The following is a 27,671-nucleotide window of genomic DNA, read 5'->3' on the forward strand; positions in this document are numbered from 1 at the left end:
GCAGGAAGATGCCAGTCTTGCTATGACACCTACATGCTGAGATGGCTTAATTTTTTTTAAGGAATTAAAGTCCTGTTTTAAAACAGTGAGGGCATTGTTTTCAGAAGCCTCAGGGGCTTAATTCCTTAAGTATCAGTGAAGCTCGGTGCACCACTTTGCGGGAACCAGTCCCTCTCCCACACAACCACTACCACCAAAAAACAAAACAAAACAAAAAAACCCCACAAAACACACACAAAAAAAATCCACCACCTCACCGACCTTGTACAATTTCCTTTCTTCCTGCAAACTTCTTTCTGTCCGCCTCCGCTGCCCCCCACCCAAGGCAAACCCAGTTCACTTCAGCCGAGCCTCTTTGCCCTTTTCCTAATAAAGTCCACTTCCTCCGCGCTGGCTGGAGGCAGTGGAGGAAGGAGGGTACGAGGCGGCCCGCAGCGTGGGAATGGCCCCTCCAAGCCTTCAGCACTGGTCGCACGTCCAGGCTATGGGTTCGATCCCCATCTCCGTGGCCGAGGACGAGTTAGTCACGCCCTGTCGGGAGTCCCCGGGTAAAAAGGCCACTGTCACCATGCTCCGAAGAGCCCGACAGGGTCCAAAGAGCCGAGCCCTCGGCGGCGCCAGGGCCCGGGTCCCAGAGACCTTCCTCGGAAGTCGCTCCGGGGGAGGAGCTGAAGCGGGCTCCCAGGGACGCGGACTCTTCCAACAGCCCGCGGCCCCAGGGGATGACACAGCGTTTCCTCCGCACCCGGCTCTCCCCGCACGTCCTCCTTCCATCCCCGGCAGGGCACCAGCCGGCCGACTCGCATCAGCGAATCCCCCATTGGAGGGGAAAGGGGGCGCCAGGTCTCGGGGACCCCTCGGCCCGTGGCCCTAAACCATCGAGCACAGCGGACCTGGCTTGGGGTCAAGGGCTGGCAGTATGACCGCAGGGTCAGACACTGCCCAGGGGCTCCGCCAGCATCTCGGAAAGAACGTCATCCCCACCCAGGGAAAGTTAGAAGGCATCTCCACCACGCCAACTTGTCATCCAGAGCCGGGCTCGAACTTTCCGCCGCGAGTGGCTGGCTGCACAGCTCAAAGCGACCCTGCAGAAGCCGCTCGGACCCGGGGCGCCCGGATTCCTGGCCGCGACTGTCAGTGGCCAATCACAGAGCGCCTCGGGCGGGAAAGGCTGGAGGGCGCGGGCAGCCGAGGAGTGACGGCACCGGCGGCCAATAGGGAGCCAAAGTGGGAGTCCTCGCCCACTCTGCTCGCCAATGGGAAAGGGATGGCTGTGGTCGAGGTCCCCGAGGCAGTAGCTGCAGGCTCCCCAGTGGCCGCGGGTCGGAGGACCCCAGGACTAAAGGGGATTTTGGAGAGGAGTGTGCCGCCCTCCCTGTGCCACCCGCCGACCTTCAGACCATAGCTCCGTCCTCACCTGCTGGAAGCGAGGTTTGCCCAGCTGGAAAGGAGGTGCATCGGTCGAGGTGTTAGCGGCACTAGCCGCCGCCGCCGATGCTGTAGTCGCTGTATCCGCCATGACCACTGACGCCTGCAATCTCCGGCCCTTTTAAAATGTCCCTCCTCGGCCCCCGCCACAGCTGCTTCTCCCGATTGGCCATGAGCAACCGCAGCGAGCCGGGGGCGTAAGGGATTGTGGGGAGTGTAGTTTTTTAGTCACGGCGCTTGCCAACCCTAGACTGCGGAGAGTTGAACTGACTCAAACCCGATCTCCGTTCCTGCTGCCAGTTCTGAAGGGCTAGGCAATATGGGAAAAGCGTGCGTGTACGACTCTGAGGTCCCGATAGGGGGCCACAGGGCTCCCCCTCGCTGGTTACCTGCCCCTAGAAGTTTCACTTGCTGCGGAGGGCGTCGCTCCCGGAGCTCTAGTCCGAAAGAGCCCTACTCAAGCGGGTCCGACCCGGGACCAGATGCGCAAAGGCTCCGGGTTAATCTCGAAAGGCTTCCTGCAAAGACTTGCACTGCGGAGTCTTCATGCAGTTTCTTCTGCCGCCACCCTGCCCCTCCCCTTGTGCTCTCCAGCCATCCTGACACTGAGTACAGGAACATGCTGGGGTGCTTCCCACCTCTTACCCTTGAACATTCTGTACCCAGAAAACTCTTAACTTTTTTGTCTTTGCCTGACTCTGGCTCTCCTGACCTCAGCCTAAACATCGCATTTCCCGATCCATCACCCTACTTCCACAAAATCCGCTATATGCTCCTATTAGTATCCAGCACTTCTCCCTTGCAGCCCTCGCACTTTTAATTATTTACGGCTTTGCCTATGTGGTTCCCACTGTTAGTTAGGTCCATGAGACAGGAAGTATGACCTTTTGATTCACTGCTGAGTCCTCAGTGCCAGGCTTGGGAGGACTACCAACAGGGACTCAAATATGTATTGACTGTGTGAATTAAATAGTGGGAGCTTCAGAGCCCTGGCGGCTTCCACTTCCTTTGCCCAACTAAGGAAGATCCTCCTCAGCCTAATTCCCAGGCAGGAAGAGAAGTGGGAGTGGGGAGTGGGGTTCAGTAATGTTTATTAAGCACTACAAGGACGTTAGGTAAGAAGGAGTGCTGCAGATCGTAGAACAAGACGCAAGCAAGGATAATAAACACACTTGTGCAGAACGGAGTAGAAGATTCCCAGATGAATTATCTGGTCAGTGTGTCAGGCTGGCAGGAGGGGAAGGAAGCTACCCAAGAGGGAAGTAGAAATAGTTTTGATCCTAGGGAATCCCACTTTGGGTCTCCCTAGTCTCAAAGTGAGGTGCAGTATTGGCTCATGCCTGCTCATGTCTTTCTGGACAATGCATGATTTGTAGCAGCCAGTTCCTCATCCACCAACAAAACCCACAAGAAACAGACGGTTCCTAAAGCTAGAGAGAGATTCTAGCTAGCTATGAAGAACCATTTGTATCTTGGATTTGTAGCATTTGCTACTAGACTACGTGGTTTCACATTAAGAATCAAGTCTTTTACCCTCTGTATTCCCCCACAGTGCTCAATAAATGTGGGTATCTCGGCAAAGAAAAGACCGAGTCCATGCCACCTGTCAATGCTGTGCTGCTGCCCCTGATGTTAAGATGGGGGCAATGACATCCAAAACCCCATTACCCGCCTTTTCCCCCAGGAAGCCTCCTTCATACGTTTGTCAAAACAGGAACACAATAGAGCCACCTGCAGTATATGAACTGTTTATTCTTCATAAAGTGCTCAAAACATGAAGAACAAGCTCTTTATAAACAGGAGTTACAACTAGGAAGACAAACAGCAAAGCAGAACTGTGCCTGCTCTCTGCCCACCCCACCTGCAACTCTCCAAGTTGTGGCCAGGAGCAGAAACATCCAACAAGAACCTTGGGCTTCAACTCAAAGCTCTTCTGAAGACATCCTTGCCCTGGGCATTTTGGAGGCCCACAATCAAGGATGAGTGGAAGATCAGGGTCAGGGCTGGTAATGAATAGAGCCCGGAAGAATACATAGTAGAGGAGTGCTCCCCTTCCCCCAGAAGAGATACCTACCCAACCCCCACTGACCCCCAAAAAAACCATGACCCAAGATCTGGACACCTGGGGACACTTCCTCAGCTTTGATGAGTGATCATTAAGGTACATAACATTACAGGGGCTTTCCCCCATGTGTCGGGGCTCCTCTGCCTCATCCTGGCAGAAGACATCACCCACAGAGCACATGTCCTTCCAAGGCTGTCGGAAAGATCCCATAGGCTCTCTCAGGAAGAAGAGGTAATTCCAGACGAGCTCTCACCTCCTCCCTGGGCCAAAAGTATCCTCCTTCAGTACCTCCTTACCCCAAAACTTTTGCTAAATCAGGGCACGCGAGCCACTAAAGGTTCCCTGTAGATGCCATGGGAAGCCGGCCATGTTTTCTGCAAGCTAACCAGGGCTGGGCCAAAAGACAGACACTTCATTTCAAAGTGCACTGCAGCCAAGCCAGGCAAGGCCATGGGGCAGAAGGGAGAGGCTGGGAGAGCAGCCAGTGGATGGAGAGGAGAGCAACAAAGGCTTTTTTCCTAAGTATGGGCAGAGTGGGACCTCCCACTTCCAGAATGTAGTTTTTATCCCAGGACCCTCTGCAAATGGGGTTGAGGGAGGAAGAGAAGGTGGCAGGAAAGTTAAAGGAGCAGTGGCAGCTTCACCAGACCCTTAACTGAACGCTGGGGGAGGGGCACAGGGTGCAGCGAGTCTCACCATCCTCCTCTCCCATGTCCAGGGCTCTGACAGATCCAGCCCCATGTGCTCAACAGGGAGGGAGGGGGACACCAAACAGAGAGAGAGAGGTCTGCATCCAGAGGCTCTTGACCCCACCCACAAAAGGCACATTTTAATTGGTTTCCAAAAGTGCAAACCCTGCTGCAGCACAGAGTTTTGGCATCTGGACAGGCAACAAAAACAAAGATGGAGGCTTGATCCCCAAACACAAGCAGCCCAAAGCCCTGAGGCCTGGAGGGGCCCACAGCTTGGAGGCAGGTGAGGAAGTGCTCTCCCCACACTTGCCTCAGCTCTCCATACATTCACACATGACACTCAATGGAAAGATCAGAAGAGGAGGGCAGGGCGGGGGGCCTGGAGAACACACATCATCCCCATCCATCCACGTGGCACTCGTTCTGCAAACAGCTGGAAACACACAAAAATCAGAACACAGCAGAGATGAGACCAGACCATACAGGCTCCTTGCTCTCAAGGGAACAGACATGAGACTCCAGTTGCCCATAACTCCAAAATGGGCAACTTGGTTCCTGCCACAGCCCCAGCCCCAGTAATGCTAGGAGCCCTCCAGGGGCTGAAGACAAATGAGGAGGACAAGGGTTTAGCCTTGGACAAAATGACTGACCATTGTTGTGGGGTAATAAAGTATGTCCCAGATGCCACGTCAAATTGCAGCTCACCCCTGCTCCCCCTCGAGTACTAAATTCTTTGTTCCAATTCCCTGGAGCCCCTAAAACTAAGGGATATGGAAATAGGCAGGTGGGAATGACCGAGGGCTCCCCAAAACACACAAGTTGTACATGGAACCTGATGCCTCCAACGGGAGTCCAAAGGGTCCCCCTTCCAGCAGCCCCACGGAGGCAGAAGGGAAGAGGAGCAAGGAGTGACAACAGAGGACAGACAGCAGCCTGTCCAGGTGAGAGTGAGTTCAGCGGGAAGGAGGGCAGCGTAAGCCCTGTTTGGGCAGTGGGTCCACGCTGACCCTCCCGGGGGCAGGGGTGAGGAAGGCTACTTTGGGGGGCCAGGGGGGATCTGCAGCAGTGTGGGTGAGGTCTCCATGATCCGCACCAGCAGCCGGTCAATGTAGCTCTCCAGCTCCTGCACATGCTCGTCCCGCTGGCTCAGCTCCCGCTCCCGCTGCAAGAGCAGGCCGATGAGCTCGTCGTGGGTCAGGTGGTAGTACTTGGCCGACTGGTCCAGCACACCTGAGTCCTGAGGCCAGGAATGAGAATGAGCAGGGCAGCCTCAGGCCTACCTGCCTGTCCACCCACCAACACCCGGGTTTCACTCCTACAGGCCCCTGGAGCGGCCTCTGTCTCCAGTGCGAGAGACAGCCTGACTGGCTTCAGGGCTCTGGCGTGGGGGACCAGGCCCACTCTTTGCTCCACCCTGCCCAGCACCCTGCTCCTGACCTCCAGGTGCCAGACCTCTCTCCATGGCACCACACATCCGGTCTGACGCACCCTGGCATCCTGCCGGGCCTCACCTTCAGCCGCTTGGCATCCACAGTCTGGCCAACGTGGGGGGCTGGAGTCACAGGCTGAACGCTGCCCGATGTGACGGTCTTGAGCTTCTCCAGCCCACTGCTCAGAGCTGTGCTCAGACTGGAGCGAGGCTGCTTCCTGTCTGGGCTGCCCTCCACAGGGGCAGCACTGAGGGGCTTCACAGGGTGGGGGCTGCAGACACAGAAAGGAGATGCCTTATGAGGAGGGATGGGCAGTGCAACGAAAACACGGGGCCACCTTCTCTGGGGGGGCCAGCGGGTCTGCTGGACACAAACCACCATGTGGTGGTGGCTCTCCCCTACACAGCCAGAGCCTTGGGGCGGCTGCACCCTGCACTCCTCAGCAACTCTCCCCTCCTCCTCCCTCACTGCCTGTGCCCTCTCCATTTTACTCCCTCAGAAGACCTGCCCCTTCACAGGGATGGCAGAGGCCAGCCCACAGCATTCTCTGCACCTACAGCCAGTCTTTGCCAGGGCCACCTCCCCTCCCCCCATCCTCCCTGCCTCTTCCATACTGTAACCTTTCTCTAGGGATCTGACCAATTCTCCCAGTTTCCCAATTTTCCCAGGACTAAGGATTCCCAGGGTGAGGGACTTTGGGTGCTCAAACCAGGAAAGACCTGGCCAAACTAGAACACTTGGCTGCCCACCTCTCTCTACTGGTTGCTTCCCTTCAGCATTTACACAGGCCTCCCTTGACTCTGTTTCCGCATGAGTCATGCCCCACCTCCCCTTCCTCCTCCCCCAGCCCCACCAGAGCATGCACACTGCATTTTGTCTCTGCAAGTTCTTACCTTTCGTGACTCCTCAACCCATCAGAATGGGCCGTTGGCCCCGCCGGCCCATCACAAGTGTTCCTGCTGAGTCCACCAACCCCTCAGTTCTCAACTCACTGACCTCTCTGTGGAGTTCACACTTGGACCACTCCTTCCTTTGGCTTGCTCTCCCTCATTTCCCTCCAAGACCTCCATCTGGTTTCCTGACTTCTGACGGTCTCCTCCTCAGTCTTAACTGCTAGTCTGCCCTTGGATCTCTCCCCTCCTCACCTTGGCTCCCAAGACCCCTAATGTCCAGCTCCAGCCCAGACCTCACCTCTGGCTCACATACAATTGGAGGCTGGCTCACTCCACACTGGGGCCAGTTCAGGTGCATCATACTCCCTTCCATGTCTGTCCTGTCTGTCCTTTTCTGTGTCCTTCCCAGCAGTGGGTGGCTCCAGTCAGACACCTGGGAATCCCTCTGATTCCTCCCCCACCCCACCCCACCCCCACTCAGCTCCAGGGCTAACAAAAATCAAGCCCTGCTCCCTCTCATCTTCTCTCACCCCATCCCCTCCTCTCCGAGCCAGTGCTAGCTAAACTTCCTCCAGCTACAACTGCTAACTCATCTCCTCCAAGGGAGTCTTGCCCACCTCCAACCATGCCCCGTACTGCTATGGGACTGTGAGCTAGCTCAGCCTCTCCAACGCTTCAACAGCCTTTACCGTTCTAGATCAGATAAGAAAACACAATCTCTAACACGAATGGGCCCTGCCCTTTCCTGCTGGGTCTCTACTTCCCCACACACTGCCGACACCCCGGGAAATGTGCTCTTTCTCACCTGCAGGCTCTTATAAAAGCTGTCCCTCTGTCTGGAACACTGGCCCTTCACCTGCTGGCCTACTAACTCCTATTCATGTTTCAAAGCTATGCAAGGCCACTTCCTCTGGGCAACTTTCCTGATTCCCCCAAGCTGACTAAAGTGACCCTGCTCTGGGATCCCCCAGCACCCTGTACCTGTGACAGGTATGCAAACTGCAAGCAGCAGGCCCTCAAATCAACTAACCTGCCCCCAGAATTTGGACTCTTCAGCAGTAGGAAGCAAAATGGCTTAGCCCAAGGCCCTGAGCTCCATTGGAGGAAGGAGTGCCCAGACCCAGAGAAGTCAACTCTGCTACTCAGAATAGGGCCATGGATTCAGTCTCACAACCTGGGAAGAGTGGTAGAGAGGCCAGGCAGGGGGCAGATAGCAATAAACAACCTCTCTCTTCCCACCTAAGAGTTGGCATTAGGGATGGGAACTTAAAAGCTGCTCTAATGCTACCTATGGGCTGTGCCTGGGGAGGGGTGGCATAAAGAAACCCTGAATGGGTCCTGGGCTCTCAATCTGGTTGCCCCCACACATCAGAGGGACCCTGGACCCCATAGCTCTCAAGGACTCCCATTTCCTCATCTGAGAAATGGGGATAGCTCTACTTGGCCCATCTACTTCATGATGTAAGGAACATGCTGAGTTCGACACGAAGCCAGCCCTGAAGGGAATAAAGCTTCCTAAAGGTAGTGAGTATAATTAGAAGTGAGGCTGGAATACAGCAGGGCCAGGTAAGGACAGTGTCATCAGAGCAAGGAAGCTGTAACCACCCCCTCTCCCTCACCACCTACCACTGGAAAGGTAGCCCAGATTCCTTCCCTCCCACTTCTCCTCCATCAGCATGGGCCCCACGGGCCAGCTCTTCATGGGTGCATTTCTGTCTTGCTCACTGGACTGAGAACTCTCCGGGCATATCTTTGATCTCTGTTTAGTGTCTGACACACAGTGGATGCTCAGTGAATTCGGAAGACTAAATGTATGAGCCAGCAGGCTGGGGGCCCTAGTCCAGGAGCCCGTCCTGCTCCTCAAGACTCTCACCCTGCTCTGTTCAGCAGAAAAAGCAGCCTCCTCTACTCCCTCCACTTCTTCACTCAGGGCTCCTAGAGCACTAGCATCCTTCTGGACTTCACTGCTCCCCATTGACCCCAAATGATCTGTGTCTCCAGACCTCAGCTCTGGTCACCCCGCACCAGTCAACCTGGTGAGGTCACAGCCTCATCATTCTTCCCCAAACAGGCCAATGCCACGGTGACCACAGTCACACAGGCATCCAGTGTCCACTCTGCACAGTCCTAAGCACACCAGGACCACCCCCTGAAAAGGCACAGATGCAAACCAATGAGGCACCTGAAGGGGCTACAGACCCTTTCTTCTGAGTGAGGGAGTATTTTTGTTTTTCTTCTGTCCTCTCAATAGCTCTTGGGCTTTCTCTCCGACGGACCTCTGTATCAGTCCCTCCTCTGGTTCTCTGCCTCCCACAGCCTGTTCCCCTGGGCCTGCTGCAGAGGACATGGCCCCCATCTGACAAGTACCCAGCTTCCCTTGCAGCTGAATGCCTGAACTCTCATCCCCCTTCCCCTGCCAGCCCACACTGGCTCTCCCCACTCCATTCTTCACCCCCTGCACCTCTGCTTGCCCGAGGATCCAAGAAGGAGACAGCTTCAGAGCAGGTACCACAGAAGGGCTCCTTTCTTCAAAGCCTCCCCTATCCTGCTTCAGGGTAAAGGAGCCCTTCATCTGCCCCTGGAAGGACTGAGGCTGGAATGTGAACATCCTAGCCCCTGGGCTGCATTGTCCCCCTCCACCCATCTCCTCCTGCAGTGTATTCTCAGGGTGGCAGCTCACCGCTCACCTGGCACTGGGCTGTGGCTCCTCAGCTGGTCGTGTCTCCAAGGGCAGAAGCACAAGCGGGGAGGCTGGGGTGGTTGCAGCGTGGTCCTCCCCAAGTGGGGCAGGGGAGCCCCCAGGGGAGGAGGCTGGCTCCCCAGGGGGTGGGGAGGAAGAAGTCAGGGGCCGAGCTCCAGGCAGAGGAGAGCATGGAGGGCTGGGCTCCCCATGGCGGTGGCCGGCCCAGGACGGGAGAGGGGGCGGTGGAAAAGCAGGCTCTGGGGGCGTGGGCAGCTCTTCTGGACCAGAGAGGATGGAAGATTCCCTGGACCCTGGAGGGGATGTGGACGGGAGACTGGGGGGGTCTTGGTTCCCCTGAGACAAAAAGGGGTTCAAGGCATCCTCCTCTGACGCCCAGAGGTCAGTGTGTTGGGAGCTGCCTGGCAAGGGCCCAAGCCCCTCTCCCACTGGTCCTTGGCTCTGGGCCTCAGGACCCTCAGGGCTCCCTCCTTTCTCTGGAGCCTCCAGGATCTGCTGACTCTGAGGAGCCAAGCTCTTTGGGTAATGGGGTATGGGGGCAGGACCCTCAGGGCAGCTAGTGGGCAGGGATAAGTAGGGCCCAGACACAGGAGGGCTGGCACCCTCCACTACATCTTCCAGGCCTGGCCCACCCAGCAGGGTTCTAGAAGAATGGCTGTCAGACTCCGACCCAGGGGCCTCGCCCTCCTCCTTGGCCTCCTGTGGACCAGCAACCAGCATGCTTGGGAGGTCGTCTTCTCCTCCAGTCTCTGCCCCCCTGCTTCTCAGCCCCCCTGCAGCAGCTGCCGTGGCCGCCTCCTCCTCCTCCTGAGAATCTGAGGGTGTGAAGAGGCGTGGTGGCTTGGGAGGTGGCCTGCTGGGTTGCAGTTCCTTGTCCAACACCTGCTCAGGTTTGGGCTCTGGCTCAGGCTCTGGCTCCAGCTCCAGTGGGGGAGGCCCCTCACTCCCCTTGGGGCTCCCAGCTTCTGGTGACTCTGGCTGCATCTGGGGAGGAGGCAGCTCATCAGACTCTCCCCGCAGGACCGGTGAAGACATTTCAGCTGCAGGAGAAATGGTGACCACATCCCAAGGCCATGAATCTTCCACTGTATTGAGCTCATGCAAAAGCTGGCCTTCGCCTTGGGAGGCCTCGTCCTGGCCCTCAGGGGCGTCGTCTGGGCCAGGCAGTCTTTCCCACACACTGATCACTTCTGGGGAGCTAAACAGAGACGTTGCACTGTCTGCTGGACTCTGCCCTGCTTCCCCTCCTGGGGCTGGTGGCTCCCTGTCTGCTTCAGAGTCTGAGGCTCTCGGGTGCAGCTGGGCTGACGTAGAGGGCAGGCCGGCCCCTATCAACCCAAGGGGCCCCAGGTCAGCCGTGCTCTTGCTCTGGCGGTCCAGTCCCAAGTCCAGAGGAACCCTGGGCTCCAGCCACACGCTGCTCCCACCTCTTCCTCCTCCCCCAGGGTCCCCCCGGGGCTCAGCTGCCTTCATTGTCATGGCCCCACGGCCTTGGTCTTGCAGCCCAGTCACCTCCAGCCCCACTCCTGCAGGGGCCAGGATCTTGCTCCTGGCCTCTGGACGCAGCCTGCTGGCAGCAAAGACGTTGAAGGTGTCGTCCCACTCAGGCGGGGCTTTCCCAGGGGAGGCCAGGGGGGTGGGGCTGGCCCTCGAGGCACTGGGGAGAGAGGGAGCAGGTGAAGGAGAGTTTAGTGCTATGTCGGCTATGAGTTCCTCGAAGAAAGGGTTGCTCTGCATGGAGGTGAGGAACGGGTTGGTGAGACCCAAGAATCCAGATGGGGTGGCTTCAGGGGCGGCGGAGGCGGCAGCAGCAGTGGCAGCAGCGGGGGAGGCGGCTGCAAAAAGGTTAGTGCTTAGCATGGGAGCAGCGGTGGGAGCAGGAGTGGGGGGGGCCGTAGCACAGGGGGAGCAGGGGAGGTGGTGAGGAAGAGCAGCTGGGTCAGGTTCTACCTGAGGAGACACGTCCAGGCTGTGGAGGGAGACAAAACCGTGAGCCTCCTGGTTAATGCCAAGACTGGAAACGCCCCTGCTGAATACCACGCGCCTGCCCCCCACCTGCCTTGGGCAAGGTACCACATGCCTGGTACCTGGGTTCAGGTATGTGAGCCAGGGGACAAAGGGAAGACTCTAACAGGTACATTATTAGGTGCTGCCCAAGGAGGAAGATGCTGGACAGAGCTCATTTAAACCTCATGCCAACCCCAGAGAGCAATAATCCCGTTTTACAGCCAGGATTCCAGCCAAAACCAAGTGTTCTTCCACTGGTCCATATGCTGAAGTTTCTACTCAACACCAGACTTACGCCTACAGAACCAATCAGAAAGCACCCTATATCCCTTTAAGGACTGAGAGAGGAAAGAAATACCAGGTGCTTGGAGGGGATGAGGAGACCAGAGAAAGGCCAGGCTTAGTGATCCGGCTGGGTAAAGTAAAGCCCGTGCTAATAAAACCCAGCAGGGCGCCTGGAATTCAGACCGCTGAAGCAGATGTGTTCTGCTGACCTCTTGCAGAAATAGGAGGTAATGATGGGGCAGTCATCAAGGCATGATAAGATGTCAATAAAAAAGAACCCACCCCTCTCGTTTCTTGTGGGGGGGGGGGGAGGGAGGTCCATAACCTGCCCGGATGGACAGCAAGATATCACTGAGGATGTCTGCTGTCAGGCATCCACATGGCCCAGCACCCTGCAGAGGGTGCCCATCACCAAGGGCACTCACAGGCCAGCCTTGAGAGCAGCCCTGCTCAGGAGACAAAGACTGGAAGGCAGCAGTAGCAGCAACTCTTGAGTGTCACCAGGGGCCCTCTGGGGTCCCCCACACAGAGAGATCGCCGGCTCCCCTGGGAAATCCATCCTGTGGCAGTGAACCTCCACTCCCACGGACACCAGCGAACACTTGCTGGCCTCCGGGTGTCCGCTCCAGGGTCCTCTCCAGGAGGGAGCACCCCCTGCACCTGCACCTTACCTATGGTGCACAGATGACTGTAGGGGTGTGGGCTGGGGCAGACTCCGAAACTTGAGTTCATGGCTTCTCCAGGACAGTCCAGGAGACGGAAAACCAGAAAGGCAGCGCAGGTAAAAAGGGGGGGCCCACACCCCAGTTTTCAGGACTCTGACAGTGGTTTACAGCTGCCCGGCAGCTGAGCCCACCTAACAGGCCCAGACCTTGCTGGCTTCGCCTACTGCCTGGGTCCCATCTTCCAGCCCCCAGTCTAAGCCCCAAGACCCCCATTCCTTGGCCCCTGCCCAGGTGATCATCCCGGGAACTCCTATGTCTCCATCTTCTCCACTCAAGCTGCTGTTTTCCCCAAGGAAACACTGGGGGCAGGCACAGGGGCAGGGGGTGGTGTGGCTGGGGAGCAGAAGCCAGGTGTCACTGGCCAGCTCGTATGGAATGCAGGTTGGGGTGGGAGGGGCACCTATGGAAGGAAGCCGGTTAGTCTGGAGTTCACCAGGATTCTTCTGGGAACACAGGGCCCAGACAGAGCTGGGCAGAGGCAGGGCCGGCTTGTCCACAAACACAGGGAGCAAGCAACGGGAAAGAATCCAGTTCAACCAGCAGCAAAGGTGGGCTTCGCAAGACAGTGGCACTGTCAGGGCACAGCCAGGTGCAAAACTCTGGGTTTCTCTTAAGAATCCAGCTTCCAGAGACTCTCCTTATTCTTTTGCCCTATACTAACTCCCCATCCAAGTGTGGCTTCTTGGCCTCATACTATCACCTAGAGACTGGGTGTGGGGTGGAGGGTAAGAGAGTCCCATCGACTCCCAACCCACCAGGCTTCCCAGCACTGCTCTACCTCTGTGGTCCTGACATGGTGAAGATACCAAAAGAGGGCAAATCCTGGGCCCAGAGTCCCAAGCCCCACAAACGTCCCTTCTCCATTCCAAGCAGGCCCCAGGCAGGTGCCTACCTAGGGGACCACAGAGAGCAACGTACCACCACGTGGGTCAAGGCCCTGCCCTCAGCCTGCCCCCCAGCTGGAGCACCCATACCAGACACAGTCCAACTGTGCCAACAGGAGTCAGCCCCCAGGAACAGAGCTACTCTGAGCCACTTCAGTGGCTCTCTCCAGTCCCCTTCGTGACAAGTGACCAGAGGGGTCCGAAGGAAGAGAGCTCCATCAACATTAAATAGCACCTAGCTTAGCTCTGCAGTCCCCTCAGCTTTGGCCTGGCCCCACTCACCCCTGTGGTCTCATCGCAGTCTGGCTGGCAGTCAGAACCGCAGGGCAGGAGACGGCAGAGCAGGAGGCCCGGAGCCCCAGGCTAGGCTAGCACCCTCCCCCACTGGCTCCCCAGAGGTACACGCAAACCCGTTGGTATGGAACCAGCAAAGGGCTCTCCCTAGAGGAAGGGACTCCTAGTGCCAGGCCCAGCAGGCTCCCAAGAGTTGGCGGCACCTGTGAGAACATCCCATCCAACCCTCCCACCCAGTAGCACCCCCTCCCCTTCCCCCCCGCCTCTCCCTTACCCTTGCTCCACCCCAGATGCACACTCTGAGGGTTCTCACTTTAGAATTTCCTCTCCCTGCCACTGTATCTGGCACAGACCAGACACACCCCCACATGTGGTTATTTCCCCAGGTTATACTCTGAGGCCAGAACCCACAGTGCCAGCCCGCACCATGCAGAGGGGACTTCAACATATGCTGACTTGTCTTCTTTTCTAGGAACAAAGTTGGGGAAAGAAATCAGAGGTCCAAATGTCTCTGCCCCAGTAATCTGAGGGAATAAAGCTTTAGGGCCTGCAGGAAACTTAGGACAACTGGTGGAACCCGCCCCTTAATGCTGACATCCCCCCTTCTCTCTAACAGCCCCTCTACTTAAACGTTGCCATTGCTGGGCAACTTACTGCATCACCAGGCCACCTCTGTAGCTGGAGGTCAGTTTCACTGGTGGACAGCCCTTCCTTAGGCTGAGATGAGCCATGTGTCCTTGTTATTTCCACACACTGGTCCCAGAGGTGGCATGCGGATCTGCAAAGGCTCTCCACCAGGCAGTCCCCCAAAAGGTCAAAGCCAGCCTTCGAGGCATACACTCCCAGCCAACAAGCCCTTTAGCCATCCCTCCTAAGGCACGATCTCCTGGCACCCTCCTGAGACTGATGCCTGATGCCCAGGAAAGGTGTCCAATAGATGGGCGTGTGTATCCTCTCCCATCACCTGAGCACAATGGGGTGACAAAGAGGGGCCTAGGAAGCTGTAAGTGGGGAGACCACATAATTTATCTTCCAAACCAGAATGTTTTTAACACAGTAAAAGGGCAATATTAACCATACCAGGAAAACAGCCACAAACAGGACGGACGGCCACACTAACTCTAGGTCACTGGACACACATCATGTCCCGCATTTACCCCACCGGAACTGCCACTGGGGCGCTCAGCTTTCGGCAGCCACTGCACACTCTAAGCTCATCGGGACCTCGGTGTCACTACTCCTGGTGAGGGGCCGGGACAGATGCACAGACCACCAAAGGCTACCACGATACACTTGCTCCCATGTTGTACCACACTGACCCCAATTTAAAAAATCTGCATCCAGGGGAGGGTGGGTGATGGGCATTGAGGAGGGCACCTTTTGAGATGAGCACTGGGTGTTGTATGGAAACCAATGTGACAATAAATTTCATATATTGAAAAAAAAATAAAAATAAAAAAATCTGCATCCAGCACTTGATCCCCTATTGTACACAGGGTTCTACGATTAGTGTGAAGGGGCCCTGGCGGGCGAGCTCCGGGGTGGCCTGCCCACAGGAAGCTTATACTCTAAATGGTCAGAGAGGGATAGACACAAAGACAACCCTGTTTGGCTCTGGTGGGTTGAACACGCTTGTGTTGAACACTCCTGACAGTCCTCAAACACACAGTAAGGAGCTCATGCTGCAGCCCAAGACGCACGGCGACCACGGGGCTGGTGAGCAGGGCTGAGTCTCAACTACCATCGCCCCCCAGGCACACACACTGGTAGGGGCCTAGTGTGACAGCCATGGGCCTAGCAGGTGAGGGAGGAAGGCCAGGCCAGGAGGAAAAGGAGGACCATCTTCTCAGTCCTTCATACCCTTGTTCCTTTTCTTCCAGCCACTGACTTCTCCAACAGCAACAGCTTTTTTTCTGGAGACTGCACATCTGACTCGTACTGCTTCCGGCCTCTCCCTGGGGCACCAGTGCTACGTGGGAGCACTAGAGGGCGCTGCTGCCCTTCCCAGTGAGGAACACCCAGCAATCTGCAATGGTAGCCCCGGGGGACACAGGTGCCCCGAACCTCTGAGCCTGTAGACAGACTCTGGAGCCCCACTGGGGGCCTGCAGCTACCTTTGGTCACTCCAGTTCTGAGTATCTGACCTCATTCTCTCCTCAAAAGCCCAGAGCAAGCCCTCTGGGCAAGTGCCAACACTCATTTCTTCCAGACCACCTTCCCGGCCCTGTCAAGGCCCAGGGCCAGGGTGATGCCGACGGACTCACTGTCCAGGTTTCACACCTGTCCAGATTAGGCCACTTGACCCAAAACACAGCCCTCCCACCCCACCCAGCCTGGATGCAAGGCCACAGGCCCAGCTCTGGTGGCCTATGCCCTCAAATGAGCCTCCAAAGGGCAGAAATGCCTGGATGGCCTCCATCCTGGTGAGGACAAGCTCAGAATTCAAGGAGAAGGGCACAAACCTCAGCTTCCTCATGTCTATAAGTGAGCCAACTTCTCTGGACTCTGAAGGGCCACTGGGAGACATAGACACCCAGGATTAGGAAAATAGGCTATAAGCAGGAGTGATGACAACATCAAAGTCATGGCCTGCAGGGGTCTGAGCCCAAAGCCTGGGCACATGAACAGAAATGACCTCATGAGCAATTGTCTGCCCTGGAAAAGGCCCTGAGATGCCCCACAGACAATAGCACTGAGCCCATGGTCTGTGTTCCATCTGACCCAGGCACCCTAGCTCCTCCCAGCAAACGCCCTGCCCAGGTCTCCTGCCACCACCTTCCAGACTACCACCCATAAATATCTCTAAGTTGTCACAGGGCTATAGGCTCAGCCTGGGCTTCTGAGACAGGCCCATCCCCTTTTTCCTTATCTTCCCTCCGCTGCAGGTGGCCAGCAGATCCCCTGGGCTCTGGTGAGTAGGGGCTGGGCAGTGGGGACAGAAGCTGATATACCTATAGCAGGGGACGCAGAGGGCAGCATCACCCAGGGACTGCTCCAACCCCCGCCCGTCCATGTGTGAGGCATCCCGGGGGCTGCCAGGCGGCCAGGCCTGAGCCCTCTCCCTGCCCTTCTCCGTGGACTCAAATTCCACTGGGAAAGAGAAAAACCAGGACTGCAGGAGTCCTCTCCCTTCTGTTGGGGAATGGCTGTAGGGCCTACTCTCAACCCTTCCTCACTGTGCCCAGCCTTCACACCCCACCTCCTGCCCACAGACCCGTGGACAAGGGAGGGGCAGGCTCACTGAGGGCAGAAACAGCAGCCTGACCACACTGTCTGGAGCTGCCACAGACACTGCCTGTCCAGGGCCTGCCCCCTTGTGAAGGGGGGTACCTCTGCTCCTAGGACCTAGACCTGGTGGCCCTCCCTACACCCTGTTGGACAATGCAGCAGCCTCCGATGGTCAGAGTGAGGAGTAGTCAAAGGGCCAGGGTGGACGATTTGGTCATCTGAATGACTAATCGTATATTTCTCATATATATGTGGTCTTCATCCACAGTTTCTGGCTCATAGCTTCCAAAACCCTTGAAATTTCCTAAGCGATAAGAGCATCTTTTAATATTTGGTCTCTTGTCTGCAGTTCCTGAAATGCTTCAGAGCCATAAAAGTGAAATGGGCATCTTGTTATTCATAACAAGTCCCTTTCTACCATAACTGGGTTTGTGTGGATGAGGTGACTCTTAAAAAGCCCCTAAGAACGGGGCCTGGTTGCCAGCGGAACCAACCATGAACAGAAGGGTGGAACTTTCAGTCTCACCCTCATTTCTGCAGAGGAGAAAGGAGCTGGAAGTTGAGTTGATCACCAGCGGCCAATGATTTAATCATAAGCGCTCGTGTGATGAAGTCTCCATAAAAACTTCAAAGAATGGGGTTTGAGAGTTTCAGGGGCCAGTGAACATGTGGAGATGCTGGAGGTGTGGCATGCTGGGAGAGGGCATGGAAGCCCTGCGCCCTTTCCTCATACCTTGTCCTATGTATCTCTTCCATCAGGCTGTTCCTGAGTTATAGCCATTTATAATAAAAGAGCGATCTAGTAAGCAAAGTGTTTCCGAGTTCTGTGAGCCACTCTAGCAAAATAACCAAACCCAAGGAAGGAGGCGGGGAGATGGTCACTGGAACCTCTGATCTACAGCTGGTTGGTCAGTAGCACAGGTGACAACCTGGACTTGTGACAGGCATCCGAAGTGGGCGGGGGGGGGGGGGGGAGGGGGAGTCAATCCTGTAGGTCAGTCCTGTAGTACTGAGCCTATGTGGGGTCTGATGCTATCTCTGGGTAAATAGTGTCAGAATTGAGTTGAATTGTAGGACATCAAGCTGGTGTCAGAGAATTCCTTGGATGTGTGGGAAACCAGTCCCCACAGTGGAACCAGGTACAGAATCCTAATTAGTACCAGAACCCTTCTGAGAGCTCTGCCAGAGCCTGAGCTCAAGGACTCCCGCATCACTCTCATGGGTGGGACTTGGCACATTCACAACAGAACAGCCATCAGCACTTGCCATACCCCAAGACCAAGGATGACAGTGAGGGCCAGAGCCCTAACAGTCTTCAAGGACAGAAGGTAGGTCACAGATTTTAAGGGAGTTGTCCACAGCCCCTTGCCAGCCCAGGAGCATAACTGGGGAGGGGGGGGGGGGTGAGTGTACGAAAAGAGGAGGGGGGCATCAACGACTTGGCTCCCATCGCTCAGGGGGAAGAGGTCACAGAGCCAACAGGGAACAGCTGGGATGGAGGTGGAGGGTATGAGGTACAGGCCCCGTCCTGCCTCTCCACCTGCCAAGGCTTCCTGGCCTTGAGGCCAAAGGGCAAGAGGTAGAAGTTGGAAAGCAAAGAATTCACACAAATAGCCTTTCCTGCTTTTCTTCCCTTCTCCCCCTCCCTCAGGGGGTAGGCGTGCCAACTCAGAAGCAAGACCCATGAGCAGGAGACTGGACTCCTCAATCCACAGGGCCCCCAAAGCGCTGTGCCCTTGCAACTCACCTGTGTCCATATGCCAACACCAAGCCCTGGCTTAGGGAAACAGCACCCTCCCCCAACTCAACCATGCAAAGCCAGAGCCCCAGCAGCCTGCCCAAGGGCCCCATCTGCTCCATTCTCCCTGCCCCAGGGTCCAGGCTACAAATACCCCAGCATCCTTCCCGAGGAGCAAAGCTGGTTTTGCCAAGGACGTACCTGGGTTTCTGAGTCGGTTCCTTGGCTTCTCTGAAGCCAAACCAGCTACTCTTGGCCTTTTCCTCCCCGCTGGATGAGTGGTGGGGGGAGGCCCCCAGCATGGGACCCCCCTTCTCCCCCAGAGAGCCACGGCGCCCCAACTCGCTCCGACTCAGCCCCTGGTGGTGGTGGTGGAAGAGGCCCATCCGGGGCTTCCGCTCCTCCTTCCGGGCTCCTTCCTTCTCGGCCACAGCCTCGGAGGAGGCCACCATGGGTGTGGCAACCTGTACTGGCTTTCCCTCTGGGAGCCGGGCCCCCTCTTCCTCTCCAGAGCGGTTGGCCCCAGTGGCCAACACTTTGGCCTGAGAGCTCAGCTCCTCCTGTCCGGGCAGCACCTCTGAGCTGCTGGTGCTGCGGCTGCCTCTGCCCCCGGAGTCATCTGCAGGCCGAGTCCCCTCCTCAGCAGGCCGGGAAGACACACTGTGCAGGGAGCTGGAGGGTGGGAAGGGGCCCGAGATGGAGCTGCGGTGCCGCAGGGGGGCCTGGGGCTCCTCGTTGTAAATGTGGCTCCCATTGACACAGAGCGAGGAGCGGGAGGCAGCTTCCAGGTGGCCCTGGAGGTCCAGAAGGGATCGGGGTGGAGCCGCTCGCATCTGGCTGGCCTCATCACTGTAGGTCCTTTTGTGGGTGAGCAACTTGGGGGACTGGGTAGCGTCCCTGCCTGAAAAGGAAGCACCCCATGGGGTTGGCAGCAGGAAAAGAAGCCCTGGTTCCTGGCGGGGGGCCTTCCCCCACCACCCTCCTTGTCCCCCTGTTCCCCACCCCCGGCCCCGGGGCGCTCAGCCCTCACTCACCCCCTTCGGTGGACAGCCAGCTGCTACGGCTGGGCGAGCGTGTGAGGAGCTCGGCGCCCGGGCCCTGGTAGGCCAGGCTCCCGCTGGCCGAGGACAGGGTGCTGTCCGAGCCCAGCGAGGTGTTAGACTGCGTCAGGGAGGACTTGCGTAGCTTGTTGCGCAGGAAGAAGCCTTTGGCTTTGCCCATCTTGCCCAGGCTGCCCAGCTCAGGGTCCTCCAGGGCGCTGCTTGGGAGGATGGCGGAGGCAGATTCCAGCTCATACTTCTTCTTGCCCTTCATCTTGTCCTTGATCTTGCTGAAAGGGGACCGCGGCTTGTCCTTCATGGACAGGTCAAACATGCTGGCGCTCAAGTTGTTGCGAGTGAACTGGATGGTGACCTGGATCTCTCCACGTTCCTTCTCCTTCTTGCCCGCCTTGGAGTGCAGCTTGTACCACCTGCGGGAAGGGGGTGGGGTACAGCTGTGGTCACAGCACAAGGAGCCCGCCCCCCCCCCCCCCCACACACACACACACAGGCTCCTGCCCTGACGCACAGGCCCAGCCTTCCCAGCCACAGGCAGAGCTGAGAAACTATCTACAGCTTTTCCATGATGAAGGAAACCACATCCTGTGTAGGAGAATCTACTGGGTGTTACTGGGCAGGGCAGCGGTTACCACTCCATGCCACCCTCCCATCCCCCTTCCCTGAAGCTCAGAGATCCCCCCTCTTCCCCCTCCCTGCCTACATCTGCAACTCTGAGGCCCAGAGGGGTGAGACTGGGTGTGGAGAGGTCTCTTAACCCTCCAGGCCCCTGGTATAGACAGACCTACTCACATTTTTCCCTGTTTACATCATCTCCTCTGGCTAGTCCCGGCCAAAGCTCTGCTCTGAGCCACTAGTGAGCCCAGGAAAAAACAGCTCATCCAGAGGCCCAGGGCCAGGAACACATGTACACAGGCACCCCTACCTCAGTCACTTACTGACTCATCCGAGCCCCACCAGGAATACCTCTGCAAGACGGGGGGAGGGCACACTATGGCATCAAGTGGCCTCAAAGAGACCTCAAGAGACCCAGGGAAGGGAAGGAACACTCGCATCTGCTGAGCATCGTGTGTGTGCCACAATGTACAAGGGTTTTCGTCTGATGCTCACTCACACCTTACAACATGCCTAGGGGGTGGGGGCCGCCACCCTGATTTTACACATCAGGAGGTCAAGGCTCAGCAGTAAAGTAACTTGTCCAAGAACAAGCAGCCAGGAAGGACAGAGGAGACCGACAGCCAGGTTTTCACCTCTCCAAAGCCCATGTTCTGCCCACCACACACTCCCAGAGAGACCCCTCACACACATGAGGACTGCACAGAGTGGGTGGAGCCCGCCCTACAGGGGAGCGCTGTGCACGGAGCTCTTCCTCTGCTGCCCAAATCCTCCTCCCGACCACTCGCACTCCAAAGAGTCTGCCCGGAGGTCCACCCAGGTCCCTCTCCCATTCTGCTCAGCGGGTCATACCCCGCCCCATCTCCTACAGATGTGAGCAGAGAGATTCTGCAGAGAAACTGAACCAGAAAGGTTCTGGACATAGGGAACGCCAAGATGGGTTCAGGTGCAGGGCTGAAGACAGGAGTGACTAAAAATCGGCTCCCTTTCTCACACCAACACCCAGAATGTCTAACCTCCCTAGCATAGAAGAGCTAAACACAACCCTCAGAGGATGTGTTCCAGACAAGTTGGGGGACATCTCCCAGAAAGCAGAACAAAGATGAGGCGATGATTGGAGGTCAGTCAAGGAGTTTCACCACCAAGTAACTGGAGAGTCAAGAAAGATGAGGGAGTCTTCTTCCATGTGTGAAGGGCTTGGGAGGCCTCTCTCCAATCCACAAGACAGGAAAAAGGCTGAACAAGCTGAAAACCAACAACTCACAGGGAATTTTTAGGGCAGTGAAACTATTCTGTGTGATACTGTAATGGTAAACACATGTCCTTATGTATTTGTCAGTACCCGCAGAATCTAAAACACAGAGAGTGACCTCTAATGTAAACTACAGGCTCTAGTTAATAATATTATATTGGTACTGGTTCATCAGTTGTAACAAATGTACCACACTAATGTGAGATGTTATAACAGAGGAAATGGGGAACGGGATGGGGATCAGAGTTAGGGAGTGTATGTGAACTGTCTGTACCGTCCATTTGTTTTTCTGTAAATCAAAAACTGTTCTTAAAAAAAAAAAACAACTGTATACATTTAAAAAAGGAGAGGGGGGGAGAGGGAGGGAACAGAGAGCACAAAGTGGAAGAAACTATGCGAGAAATAACACAAGAAAGTTTTCCTGACCTGAAGGACATGAGCACCAGCACACAGGGGCCCATGAGCATCAGCACACAGGGGCCCATAAGCACGTAGCACAATGAATAAAGAAAGACGCAGCCAACAGGTCTCACTGTGAGGTTTCAGAATACCAGGTATAAAAAGGAGAACCCAGGGGCTGGGTGGCTCACTAGGTTGAGAGTCTGACTCGTGATTTCAGCTCAGGTCATGATCCCAGGGTCGTGGGATCAAGCCCTGCGTCAGGCTCTGTGCTGAGGGTGAAGCCTGTTGAAGATTCTCTGTCTCTCTCCCTCTGCCCCTCTCCCCTACTTGTGCACACACACACGTTTTCTCTCTCTAAAATAAATAAAATTAAAATTAAATAAAATTAAATAAAATAAAATTAAATTAAATTAAAATAAAGGAGACCCTGGGAGCTTCCAAATAGGGAAGACAGGTTGATATGTTCAGGAATTAGAGTAACATTGGATCTTCACTAGCAACACTGGGTACATATGGAATCATGCCTTCAGAATTCTGAGGGAAAAGTTTTCCAGCCTAGGATTCTAGACCCAGCCAATCAAGCATGAAGGTACAATGAGACCTGGTAGAGATGGTCAGATTGGTCACTGAAGGGCTCAAAGTCCCGCAGTACATACATATACTACACCCACATATACCCCATACTACCCACCCTCCCACCCACCACCACCACCACCACCCCCAACACTGCACCCCACACACCCCTCCCACACCACACACATACACACACCACACACCCTACAACCCCCCCACATGCCTCAGTCAGTGCAATGCTGGTCACCCCCAACCCTGAGATCTGCCTACCCCACGGCACCAGCTCCCCGAGCTTCTCAGCTTCTCACAGACATAAACGGGTTGGGAGTGGGGCATCTTCTGTATGAAAAAACGTCTTCCCAGGCCACGTGCACTTGCACCCCTTTGGGAGAGTCCATCATGACTGCACCCTTGTGTGCCCATTATGAGCTACGCGCCTGTCCTGTCCTAGGTGACCCACGCGATGGCCCGAGTGCAGTGAGCCAGGGCCGCTGGTTTTCCCTCCTAAACCATCCACCGGGCAGGCTGCGTCAGGGCAGATGGTGGCACAGGCAGGCAGGACAGAGGACCCTGCTCAAAGTGTGCATGCACGTCTCCGTGCTCTCACAGTATGCAGGGGCAAGAGGAGGAGGGAGAAGTGTGGGGAGAAGAGAGAGAGCTGAGAGATCAAAGGCATGTGTGAGAGGATGTGTCTGGGGGCAAGAGGGGAGGGTTACTAGAAAAACAAACCAGCTTGCATCGACATCCTCACACCCCTCCTTTCTCAAGCCAGTGCCCACCCTGGGCCTGACACTCCAACTCTTTAAAGGCCGGGCCCTAGTCACTTTCTCCAAACCTAGACCAGGCCCTATCTGGCACAGAAGATCCTGGGAGGTGGAGAAAAAGAGAACTGTGTGGACTCCACCCCAAACCCACTAGCTCTGAGTAACTGGAATCGGCAAGTACAGACATCCTTTGCTGGGGCATAAAGGTCAGGGGCCCTCAGTCCTAGCTGGTCACACTCCACACATCGCAGGATGAACAGTAGCTATCTGTGGGGGGTGAGGCTGCAGGGAACAATGACCACCTCCATTGAGTATTTTTGTCCGGTTTGAATTTTTTATAAGGAATATATATATATATATATATATATATATATATATATATATATATATATATATTACTGTCACAATAGGAAAAAGAGACCAAAGAAAACGCTTGTTCCTATCTTATCTCCTCAGTTGCTTGAGCCACAGAACAGGCTGCTGGCCTCTCCCCTCCCACCCCTCAGATGAAGGGAGCTTGCATCATTAGACCACAGGGAGGCTTAGGTCCTCTGCCTAAAGGATCCTTGTTCCCTGCCCTTCCCTATCCCCACATAAGGTCACCTCTGCTTCTCCTGCTCTTCCCCAGGGAATTTGGGTCTGTGTCTGTCTGTCTGCTTGTCTGTCTCTGACCTGCTTTTCAGGAAGGCCAGGAGTGAAGAGGAAAGACTTTCCTTACCATTTTCTGAGACTCCCCCATCCAGAGCAGAGTGAGGCTGCCTCTGGACCCCAGCCACTGTCACCCATCTACCTCCCTACCAGTCCAGGGCAGGACTGAACTGGACCCTGCCAGGCACCTTGGGTGTCCTGGGACTCAACCAGAGCAGGCCTTCTCCAAAGAGTATGACCCACACCAGCTGAGATGGTAAGGCCACATAACCACCAGCTCCCAGACAAAGCCCACATCCCTCTCCTCGACCCCTTGCTTCTGCTTCCTCCTCCTGCCTATACAGATGGCCCCTAGAAAATCCCAGACCTGCCAGACCCTGTGGCACATGGTCCACTGGAGGCTAGAAGGCCACAGACATTGCCGACATGGGCTGATGATCCCTCAGTGAAACGATGGAGACTCTCTTTACAGAGCCCCACATGCAGCAGATCCCACTGGGCATCTCATCCCCACAAAGCGGGATTCCCACGGGGAATGTGCCTACAGGGTCCTGTGGCCCATCTCCAGTCCCACCTCCTCTAGGAAGATCTCGCAGCTGCCACCATCCTGGGCCAGCCCAATTCTTCCTCTTTCTGACCAGGCACAGGCACTCTGAACCAAACTCACTCCACAACCAGATCTGTTTGCAGTCTGCTCCACAGCTACCTAGTCCTGTCATATTCTGGGTGCTCAAGGTCTCCCTAGCATGACTGGGTTCTCTGCAGATACTTACTGAGTAACCCCCAGGGTACACAGCTACAAAGTAAATAAATAGCTCATGGCAGTAAATTCTGAGATGTTACAAGCTCTCAGTGATTCCCTGCCTCCACTCCCTCTCTTTTCCCTCTTGCTCCACCCACCCCTTGCTTGGAGCTCTCATCTGGATGCCCATGGCAGCAAAGCATGGTGGCTAAGAGCTGGGCTCTGCATCCTGAGTGCACACCCTGGCCCCCATCACTTACCAGGTTACTTCCCTAAACCTCCGTGTCCTCAGCCATCCAGTGGGAGCCACCCTCTTGGACCCCTGGTCAGTGCGGAGCCAATGCTTCCCATTTATTCTCAGACAGTGTGAGGGTCAAGGTGGGTGGGGCATCTGAAGTCTCCAAGGCCCAGGCAGCACACACGCAGGAGACGAGGGTTTGACAGTGACGATCATTATCTGGGACTTGTCCCCGGGTGTGTCTGCAGCCAACCCATGATGGGCACCAACGAGAAGGAAGAGTAAGAGGAAACTCCTTGTCCCTGAAGAGAGATGCACAGCTACGATGCTGCGCTTCAGGAGTAACATACATCAGCGCTTCCCGAACTGCCAAATGCAAAAGGATCACTGGGTCTGGTTAAAATGCAGATCTGAGGCCATGGACGTCTGAGAGGCTCCATTTCCACCCAGCTTCCGGGGGATGCCCATGCTGCTGTGGACCACACGTGAGAGGGGGAGACGTGCAGCATGCTCATGTCCAAGGTTCTGTACCTCCTTTACTACCCACACAGTCCAGGAAGCGGGGTCCATTTTCTCCATTCTGTAGATGAAGAAACTAACCCACAGAGAAGGTTTGTCACTTGCCTGAGTCACACAGCGGGTAAGCAATGGATTGGAACCTGAACATGAGGATGCTGAACTCTCAGCCCACGCCCTTGACCTTTAAGATGTAACATTTCTCATAAAGCTGAATGCAAACACTCAGGCCTCTGGACACCCTGTCCAGCGACAGAGGCTGGAAAATTCCTGGACGTATACCACAGATGCTGGCACAATCCCAGGAGGATGTCGGGATTCCGACACCCTGGAATGGTCACTGAGGGAACCTTGGGGCTTTGTCCTGTCTGCAGGCCATTAAAACCCTATCTGAGGGCAGCCCAGCCTCCCTCAATGGCCATCAGAGTCCAGAATTCCTGGGAGGACAGAACCATGGAGAAGCCTTCAAGGCCCCTTGCTCATCAGCCAGACCTCCCACAAGCTCCCTCAGGCTGACAAAAGTTCAGCAGGGCCAGCTTGGACTTAGGACTTGGCACTCAGCCTCTTGCCCTGCCTCCCCCCACACCCCAGGGACAGAGGACAAAGGTGGGATGGAAGGGGTAGGGGGCTAGTTGCCTCACCTGTTCCCAAGATTACGACCTTAGTTACTCCTGTCGGTGGGGCTTCCCGGCCCGCGGTACCCAGCTCTCCACCTATTTATCAGGGAATGTTGCTGGGCTAACAACTGCCACACACCATAACTGGAAATGCCCAGCACCCGGTGAGCCAACCTAGGGCTGATGTCCAACTCACACATGCCCAAGTCAGGGCAGGTCCTGTCAGAGACCGGGGGCAGTAAGGGCTGTGACACACAGGCCCAGGCACACCTGACTCATCTTCAGTTCTTATCAGCCCCAAATGCAGCTTATGACCCAAATAATGGTGCCCCAGTTAGCCCCCACATATCATTTGTTCAGTCCCCAAACCCAGGACCATCTTTGTCTCTTCTCCCCCACCTCGCACCCCACATCTAAACTTTGAACTCTGCTGGTTCTATGTGCGAATTATATCCAGAATTCTACCCGTGTCACCACTGTCACCCTGCAGTCCAGCCCACCACGATCTCCCCGCCGGACAGGACAACTCCCTACCATCCCTGCTCCACCGGCAAATAGGCACAAAACACCCTGCTCCTCAGAATGGTAGAAAGGTCCCATCTTTGGGTCCTGGCTCCTCTGACGCTCTGCACCACTCATCCCACACTCACCTTCTTGATGTCCCTGAGCCCAAGGCCACTGCACTTGATCCTCCCAGATCGTCAGGCCATGGTTCCCTCACTCACTCACATCAGGTGTCGGTACATCTGCACCTCCTCAGTCTTCCCTAGTACCCCCAGGGCACATGCCTTATTCTGTTTCTTCAGTGTACTTAGTACTACTGGACATCCCACGTGCGGGTGTGTGTGTGTGTGTGTGTGTGTGTGTGTGTGTGTGTGTGTCCTACACAGTACAATGATGAGACGTCTGTCCTCCCCTGCTCTATAGGCAGCAACTGTATTCCGTTCATCTCTGCATCCCCCGCACTTAAAAACAGCAGACATCTAAATATTTGTTCAGTGAATGAACAAATTAATCTAGGATTTGACTTTGGAACTTATCTGTCCCCATTCACAATTGGATAATTGTGTAACGTTTCTCTCATTACAAACCTATGGGTCTTACCCATAAGACCAGGAGCTCCTGGAAAGCAAGGGAGTGCTCCCTGCCTCCCATCCCCAATAGGAGTCCTCCGAGGGCAGGAGCCACAGGTGCCAGGCTTAAAGGGGACAGTTCCAAAAAGGGGCCTTCTTTAATCCTGACAGCCTTACCCCCCCATTTCTGAGTGAAGAATCTCATTCACTTCCTTGGGAGAGAAGGCATTGGGCTAGATCTGGGAAGTGCCCAACCCAGTGAATGGAGGTCGGAGAAGGTGAGGGAGGTTGGGTGTTGACCACATTCTAGCCCATCATTAGGACACTAATCTTATCACCATTGATAGCTACACCTCTCCTTTATCACTTATTGTGTGCTGGGCACCATACTATGCACTCAACACTCCCATGATACCTTACTAATCCTCTTAACAGCCCTGTGAGGTGGGTGTGGGGGGCAGACCTCGAGGGTGGCTACAAGCACGGCCTGTGGAGCCAGGCTACCTGGTTTAAGCCCCAGCCCCACCACCCGGGACAGGTCACTTAATCTTTCTACACCTCAGTTTCCATACCTACCTATAATGTGGGGGTAACGGATATCCCATCTGCTCTCCTCACAAGACAACTAGGAACGTTAAGTGGGCTATCTGTGGAGCACTCAGAGAATGGGGCCTGGCACAGGAGAAATGCCAGATGAGCGTCAGCTCACGTGTTTCTGCAGATGCAGACACGGAGGCACAGAGAAGTCCAATGAGTTAAGTCACACGGTTCTTTTCAGTAAGTAGGAGAGCCAGGACGTGAAC

The 27,671-nt window shown here is 55.7% G+C and overlaps 2 protein-coding genes across 7 annotated transcripts in view; both read right to left on the reverse strand.

Moving 5' to 3' along the window:
* Positions 1–1,564, reverse strand: part of SFXN5 (sideroflexin 5) — a 117,226-nt gene extending 115,662 nt beyond the window's left edge. Inside the window, exon 1 of one of the 4 annotated variants that reach the window (XM_053890820.1) lies at positions 1,418–1,564. In XM_053890820.1, the coding sequence (XP_053746795.1) occupies positions 1,418–1,519 (102 nt within the window). In that variant the 5' untranslated portion in view covers positions 1,520–1,564. The remainder of the gene's footprint in view (positions 1–1,417) is intronic. The other 3 variants (XM_019441762.2, XM_019441753.2, XM_019441742.2) reach the window with 3 other exon arrangements.
* Positions 1,565–3,160: 1,596 nt separating this feature from the next.
* RAB11FIP5 (RAB11 family interacting protein 5) overlaps positions 3,161–27,671 on the reverse strand; it is a 37,619-nt gene continuing 13,108 nt past the window's right edge. Inside the window, exons 2-6 of one of the 3 annotated variants that reach the window (XM_019441776.2) lie at positions 19,405–19,841; positions 18,572–19,271; positions 9,196–11,178; positions 5,697–5,886; positions 3,161–5,422 (exon numbers count right to left, since the gene is read on the reverse strand). In XM_019441776.2, coding sequence (XP_019297321.2) covers positions 5,219–5,422; positions 5,697–5,886; positions 9,196–11,178; positions 18,572–19,271; positions 19,405–19,841 — 3,514 coding nt within the window. In that variant the 3' untranslated portion in view covers positions 3,161–5,218. The remainder of the gene's footprint in view (positions 5,423–5,696; positions 5,887–9,195; positions 11,179–18,571; positions 19,272–19,404; positions 19,842–27,671) is intronic. The other 2 variants (XM_019441783.2, XM_019441793.2) reach the window with 2 other exon arrangements.

Source organism: Panthera pardus, unplaced genomic scaffold, assembly GCF_024362965.1.
Source record: "Panthera pardus isolate Hobbes unplaced genomic scaffold, ASM2436296v1 HiC_scaffold_25, whole genome shotgun sequence".
Classification (NCBI taxonomy): domain Eukaryota; kingdom Metazoa; phylum Chordata; class Mammalia; order Carnivora; family Felidae; genus Panthera; species Panthera pardus.